Source organism: Perca flavescens, chromosome 5, assembly GCF_004354835.1.
Source record: "Perca flavescens isolate YP-PL-M2 chromosome 5, PFLA_1.0, whole genome shotgun sequence".
Taxonomy (NCBI): Eukaryota; Metazoa; Chordata; class Actinopteri; order Perciformes; family Percidae; genus Perca; species Perca flavescens.
Genome location: NC_041335.1, coordinates 18,531,971 through 18,539,631, shown reverse-complemented (window position 1 = coordinate 18,539,631; position 7,661 = coordinate 18,531,971). Strand labels below are relative to the sequence as shown.

The 7,661-nt window shown below is 38.3% G+C and overlaps 1 protein-coding gene across 2 annotated transcripts; it reads right to left on the bottom strand.

Moving 5' to 3' along the window:
* Nucleotides 1-278: 278 nt before the first annotated feature.
* Nucleotides 279-7,644, bottom strand: zcchc8 (zinc finger, CCHC domain containing 8). Of its 2 annotated transcripts, XM_028578355.1 has the most exons (15): nt 7,382-7,644; nt 7,156-7,198; nt 6,987-7,061; nt 6,556-6,658; nt 6,390-6,467; nt 6,175-6,278; nt 5,276-5,341; nt 5,096-5,156; nt 4,860-4,996; nt 4,627-4,769; nt 4,383-4,498; nt 4,030-4,116; nt 3,105-3,225; nt 2,224-2,766; nt 279-2,184 (listed from the first exon to the last, which is right to left on the bottom strand). In XM_028578355.1, the coding sequence occupies exons 1-15, from the start codon at nt 7,551-7,553 to the stop codon at nt 1,775-1,777; spliced, it is 2,259 nt and encodes a 752-aa protein (XP_028434156.1). In that variant the 5' UTR covers nt 7,554-7,644; the 3' UTR covers nt 279-1,774. The 2 variants fall into 2 exon arrangements, with proteins under 2 accessions (XP_028434156.1, XP_028434155.1); XM_028578354.1 differs by having other exon boundaries at nt 279-2,766; nt 7,382-7,643.
* Nucleotides 7,645-7,661: the final 17 nt, after the last annotated feature.

Below are 7,661 nucleotides of genomic sequence, written 5' to 3'. Positions count from 1 at the left end.
CCGACCAAAGATGATATATTCAGTAAGATGGAACACTCCCTCACAAAAACAAAACATTTTCCAGACAAGACAACTTTATTTGTACAATTGGGAAATCAAAATGAAGTCACATTAAGATAGATTATGCTCATATTTGTGCTGGCAAATGTACAGATTTGAACTGTGGAGCAGTTCAAATGTTAATATCATCAAACAATGTTATAATTCAAGGAAAGAAGTAAACCCCATACAACTATATGTCAATGTTTAAAATTGGGACAAATTGAATCCATGCTTGATTAATCTCAGATTTTTTTAATTATAACAAACTAAACAGCATATTTTGGGGATTTTATTTTAAATATAAAAGTTGGAAGTATGCAAACAAAGTCAGATTTTGGAGAAAAACAAAAATAACTATTAGCAGTCTTAAATCCAGTAGTCAAAATGGGACTTAATGTCTACTTTGAATATAAAGACCAACAGAATGTAAAAGTTGAATTTAAAGTCCTGTGTTTAGGCCTGCAATGTAATAGCTTTATTACAAAAGGTTTGAGTGTAGACCGTAGTTGACACCATCTGTTTCACATGACTTTGCATGGGGTTAAATAACTGTCCTCAGACAGTTCTGAGGTTCACTCAGACACCAGAGCGTGTATAATTGCATAAGTATGTGCTGTATGGGAGTATCTTGTATAAAAGTCATTTACAATTATTCTGTGTGTATGTGAGTGTTGGTGTTTACTGTTAAATGCTAATAGTTTGGAATATGGACTTTGACTATGTTGGGAATTTCCTCCAACTTTGAAGAAAGTACGTTTTTGCTAGCAATATGATAAATATTCTCTACTGAATATGTTAAAGTAATAGAAATACCAATTTTCATGCTCCAAAATTAATTATATTAAAAGGTCCTCCTGAATGTGTAAGAAAAGTAATTTTTATCCAAAAGATAACACACAACAGGTAACCATTTTATTAAATGCCTAACCATGACTGATTGACACTCCCGTGCATATCTAGCCTCTACAGCTTCTTTAAAGCGGTTTGTTTTTTTGCTTGCAGATGAGTTTGAAATGGGACAATTAACTTTATTTCAGCTGTGATATAAATCTATTAAGACAAAATGTAGACCAAGGTTTATAATGTCCCAGGGACAAAATACACATTGTTGTAGTGTAGTTCCAATTACATGCACTTTGATTGCCAATGTGCATTACATCAGCTAGGAGCTGATTTTAGAAAGAAGGTAGCACCTTTAGCAGAGTTTAGTGAACAAATTGACCAATTTGTTCAGTAAACTCTGCTAAAGATGGTTAAACAATCAACTACACCATCTGTGTACAACATACAGCAAAATGAAATCAAACCAACATCTATCCATGGCTGCCAGACAAAATAAAAGCACTGAAGCAAGTGAAAGCATGTATACTTAAGTGTTTTAAGCAATTTAAGTAGAACGAAAATAGAAAAGGTCATTTTAACATGGTATTAAAATTTTTACAGGTCAAAAAAAATGACCATTTCACAAATTTTACAATAAAATAAACAGCATGAATAACATAACTGTTACAAAAAACTGAGACTTATTGGTCAAAACTTAAAAACTACTGTTCTTGCAGCATCCCTTGATGTCCCTCCTTGTTTACAGATCAAATGTTTATACACAGCATAGACATTCAATTTGGTACAAAAAATAAACAGCTAAAATCATGCCTGATAGGATGGTCAAAATAGAAGTTTGTTTAAAAAAATATCAATGTACCCTTGTGTTCCAAATGAAGACAGTACATTGTTATTTTTTTTTTGCTAAACTTCGAGGGGAACTTTTAAGCAAGTCTCTGATCCTAAGGTATGTCCCTGTGGCTTCAGCAACTTCAGTGTACTCTGGTGTATCTTCAAACGGAACGATGCCAGCTGCAAACCTGCTACGATGAGGAACAGCGGTTATCTTCTCGTCATGCATAGGAGAAGCACAATCTCCAGCTGCTCCATTAGAGAAATCTAGATCAGGGCTCTGGGGGTTACCTTCCTGGCATTTGATGGGACGAGGGATCTGGGGGCTGTCGTCTTGGGTTTTGACCAGACCAGGGCTCTGGGGGCTGTCGTCTTGGGTTTTGACCGGACCAGGGCTCTGGGGGCTGTCGTCTTGGGTTTTGACCGGACCAGGGCTCTGGGGGCTGTCGTCTTGGGTTTTGACCGGACCAGGGCTCTGGGGGCTGTCGTCTTGGGTTTTGACCAGACCAGGGCTCTGGGGGCTGTCGTCTTGGGCTTTGATCAGACCAGGGCTCTGAGAGCAAATCTCTTGAACCCCTGGTTCACTTTGATTTTCACTGCTATGGCAAGTTTCTGCAGGTCTTGTTGTGTCCATCGTTTCTTCAACCTCCTCCGTTTCTGTGTCGACATGCACAGGTGTGGACGCACTTGGTGAACTGGGTACAGGTGTTCCCACTGCAGGTGTCTCAGATTCACTATTTGTGGCAGTGTCAGCATTTTCTAGAGCTGCCCAAATCAGCCTCTGCTGCTCCTCCAGTTCCTCCAATGACAATTCATCCTCTGTTCCGTCCACAGTTTCATCAACTACTACCCAGTTACTCCCCCGCAGAGCTGGGGAGCCGTTGGTGGGTGTGGGAGGAGGAGTACCTTTAGGGAGAGGTGGGGGAGTGGGTGTAGCAGGAGGAGTGCCCTGGGGTAAAGGAGGCGGTGAACTGAAGCATGGGGAGCCAGGGGGCATCGGAGGTTGGAACTGGAAGTCACCTGATCCAGGATTATAAGGTGTTCCTGGGTCTGAGGGAAGCCACCCAAAGGTTAGAAAGTGACAATTTGAACCAATGAAGAGGCAGCTGATTCAAGTATTTTATATATTACTCTGCATTTCAGCTATAAATAAAAACAGAAGATCTTTTTACAACGTGGCAACATTGTAAAAAGCAGTTTTTTTTTTATCAAGTCGCAAGAACAAAAGTGTGGATATCTAGATTCTGATTGAGAAAAATCTTACTGCTGCAGTTTTGACAGGTATTTAGTTTTAAAAACATAATATTATGTTCAAGTAACTTGTGTAGGACATTTAAGACACATTATGATGTGCCTGCTGAAAAAAAGTGACTGGGAGGAACAGTTACCCGATTCAATATCCATGTCCGAGCTTCTATCAGAGTTCCGATCCGGACTGGACCTCGTCTTCTTCCTTTGCTGTGGAGATGATTCAGATTCATGCCGTCTCTTGTTGCAGGTGGCACCAGGCTGTTGGCAAGGAAGAATGACACATGGAATGAATATATTTAAGGGCTTTTCCTAAATGCACCGTTATCATACGTCCTCTCCTTATCAGTGCTAGTTAATTGATAAAATGTGGAAACATTAAATTCCAGAAGCTGGAATTAGAGGAATGTACACTCAGATTAGTATGAATGGCTGTCTAATAGGGAATATGAAGAATGGGCATCCATTGCATGTTAACAACATTTTGTATTCCTACTGTTCTTCTACAGTTTCTTGCCAAATATATAAATTATTATTATTATTATTATTATTATTATTATTATTATTATTATTATTATTATTATTATTATTATTATCCTGATATTTGTGTTGGATTATAGGGATGCAAACATTGACATTTTCGTGCTTTTATGAATAAATAACCTTGAGCAGTGTGGTGGGGGGGTCAAAGTGGTGTGACTTTATAAAATTTATTTTCATTATTTGGTCACATTACGTTTAAGTAATACATGAATACTGAATTTGTGGCTGAAAAGGACAGGAATCACTGCAATATCTACTATGTGGATATAATAATCCAACAATGCGTATGTAACATTATCGTAACTCGAGAGCTTCTATTAAAAATGTGTGTCTTTAATTTTGAACTACAGTGGTATCATGGAGAATGCGGGCAGATCTGACAAATATTACCCAAGGTAATAGTTCACGTCATGTCCAGAAGTATTTGGTTAAAGCAGTGCAAGACTGTCAGATAGAAGCAGGTGTGGCCTACACGTTTTGAGAGGATAAACCTAACCACTTGAGGAACTTTAAGATCCTTACCATAGGGAAGTTGTTGGACAGATAAGCTGCATAGTTTTGCTTCATGTGGTTGGTCTGCATTGGAATAGAACCATACTGCATGAACTCCTGGAGGTCAGAAAAAGAGAACGAAAAAGTGTGAGATGCACAACTCTTGAAAAGATGCCCTGCCACTAAAAAGCATGACAGTGTATGGCTATTATGAGGCTGACTCTGTATGATAGACAAAATAATTTATACACACATATAGCTCAAAATGAGTATTTGCATAAATCTAAATAAATAAACTTTTTTCTGATAATTCCGATACCTGGAATCACAGCATAGACAACCAGTGATATAGTCAAGAAAAAAGATTATATTGTAGGACTTACATCTTTCACGTTGTGTGATGCAGTTACATTGAAGCCTGGGAAATCTACCAGTTTGGAAACATCATAAGAGATGTTTTGCGAATTGGTATCGTCTGTTATTTTACCATCATTTGAAACTATAAAAACAGAAAAAACACAGATTCAGCCCAACATTTGTACATAATGGCATTCTTATGTTTTGCAGTAGTTAGCTCAAAGGAAAATCTGTGTGACAACATAAGTTTCAATTTCTTTTAAAACCTACCATTTCCATCATACATTGTTAAGCCAGAGTTTTCCATTTCTGCCTCTTTGAGCCAACCTGGTGGATAGCCTAACTGCCTCATGCGATAAATTAGAGGTGGGAGGGTGTTTCCATCAATTCCCAGCGCTGTTAACAGATCCTCACTGTACAAAAGCACAACATAGTGTAAAACATTAAAGTATCAAGATTGGCTCAATATATATTGCATGTGATTAAATTATGTTTGTGTCTACCTCATGACTCCAGGCTTGTATTTAGCAAACCGCTCCTCCACTTCATCAGCATGGTATCGCTGGTTACTCTGCATGGCCTGGTTGTTGTTCTGATTAAACTCCTTCCTTCTCTCATTAATTGCAGCCATGTCTTTAGGCTTGGAAGGTAAACATAATATAAATGTAGTAAATCAAGTTCATACTCTTCTCTCTCATCTTTAACTTGGGCTCATACCATAATAATGCTTAATTCTTACCTTGGGACAGTCTCTCAGCTGATGACCACTCAAACCACAGTTGAAACACATTGATTTGGGTCTAGAATGAACAGATCAGCAATACACATCATATAGGTATATGCAACAAAGCAACGTAACAGAGCTAGTTATAAACAGAAGATGAAAACTAAATAAAGCTTCATTAAAAACCTGACATACCTTTTGTCTTTCATTTCTATATCCTGTCCATCTGTGCCAACGACTTGGTTAAAAACCTGGTGATATCTTTGCAACAATTCAGGAAAATGTATTGTTTGTGCAAAACAAAGCAACAAACTCGTTATCTTGTCTATGTCAACGCCTCAATAGAATATGCTGGATATTTTAAATAAACTGCCACATTTCAAATCAGGACATCTCTACTTAAGAGTTTTTTAAGTCTTATCCCACATAGATAGCTATTTTTGGGGTGCCTCCTGATGAACTTGTGACCACATCTTTGCAGAAAAATGTTATAGCTTTTGCGTCCTTGGTTGCGCGTAGGAAAATTCTCCTCTTATGGAAATCCTCCCAGCCACCTTCCTTTAAAGCCTGGCTACACAATGTTATTCCTACTAAAACTGGAGAAAATCTAATTCAGCCTCAGAGGCCATCCCGAGAAGTTTTATTCACACTGGAAACCACTACTTGATTATGTTGACAAACTCTCCGCTACTGAAATGTCCCCGATTCTAAGCCCACACCTTGCCTGGTCCACCGACTACCTCCTCCCCCTTAGATATGACCTGCATGGGCAGCAGACAACCTAGGTTACATCCTCTTATTTATTTGTATTACTATTATTATTTACTTTATTTTATTTGTTTATATATTTGTTTATTTATTTCTTTTAAGATGTAAGGGTCTCTGGAATGGGTGGGATAGAAAAATGTAAATGTGACTCTGTGGATGTATTGTTTACTGCAATTGTGAATAAAAAAAATAAAAAATAAAATAAAAAAAGTCTTATCCCACAGCAAAACACTGCTCAAATGCACAATACATGTTCAAAACAGATGACCTGACAGACTAGACTGTCGATTTTTGATGAGGTGTCTATTTATCCATGTTAAAGATACGTTGGAACGTCCCATCCATCTGTCAACTGGGGGTTTTCATTCACCAGAGGCTGTCCAAGTTTATCAACACTAAATGTAGTGAAATATAAGACACTTCCAACCACCTGAGATAGAAAAATAATTAAAAAGTTAATGATATGGTACCATATCATGTAGGCTAGATGGCAAGAAATTGTGCAATATGCAAACCACTGACAATAACCGTAAATACTCACTTTAAACGCTTCGGTTGTTGTTTTTACGTTACTGGAAGAGGACTTCTGCAGATCTTCATCCAAAGCAAAAGCTGAATTCTGCATAGAGGATAGAAAATGTTTTGTTCATAGCAAATTCACAACTGTATTGATATTAATCACAATAAAATAAATTCAGGGTAAACACCTGAGGTTTCATTTGCAAGATGGAGTTTTTCTTTTCATTGCTCGGTTTCTGGTGCTTCAAAATCACATTGCAGATGCAATCTTCAATTTCTTGACGACACTGCCTAAAAACGAGAGACATTTGTTGTTTTCTGTTAACAATTTAGTGATTAGGCGCACACACACGCACACACACACACGCGCACACACACGCACACACACGCACACACACACACACCAAAGTAGCCCACATAATATGCTGTACTATCATCTTATTAGCCATAATGTAAAAACTACAAGCGTTGGCAAAATGTTTTAACATTAACATGGTTAAAAATATATATTTTTACCACTACAACCTCAACTTGGCAGTCAACAAGACGTCAAGATCAGACGTGACAAAACGTACTATGTAAAGGACAAGTGAGCAAATAAACACATTTGACTGCTTACTTTGAAATGATATTGTTTGCATAAAGGATTTGAAGAGCTGGCCCGTCGATGTTGACATCTTCGATTGTGATGCCGCTATAAAGTCAGAGGAAAATTAGCATTGGTTATTGGGTGATCAGTTTCGTTTCATTTGTTGTGCGCATTAGTGTCGGCTAACGTTAACAATTACCTTGGTCGTGTCAGGATTTTCAGTTTTCTTCTTAAACCTTTATGTAACTACGAGTTAAGGGAATAGACAGAAAGCCTACAAAAGATCCATTAGCAAACATTTTCAGGTTGTGCCTTTTCTGTTTTGGTTACAGACAAGTGGGTCTCACGGGGCTAGCAGACGTTGGCTAATGCTAACTTACATCCACAGTGCTAGCACACAATGCGCACATCTGACACAAGGATATTCTCCTCAGTGAGTCTCTGAATGTAGTCATCATACTCCTCCAGTCTGCTCCGGAACTGGCTCGTCTCCTCCTTGTCCTCCTCATCATCTGTGAAGCGAATATGCGTCGGGACCGGTGCGGAGTCATCAAGCAGCTGAAAGAGCTCACAATCGCCGAACTCAACTTCAGCCATTTTTACCCAGCTACTAACGAAAGCAACTATCCTTCGAATTCATTGGTCCTCCTTATGTCACGTGTAAAGTAGACGTAAACGTGGTTGGGAGGAGAAGTTGATTGGGTT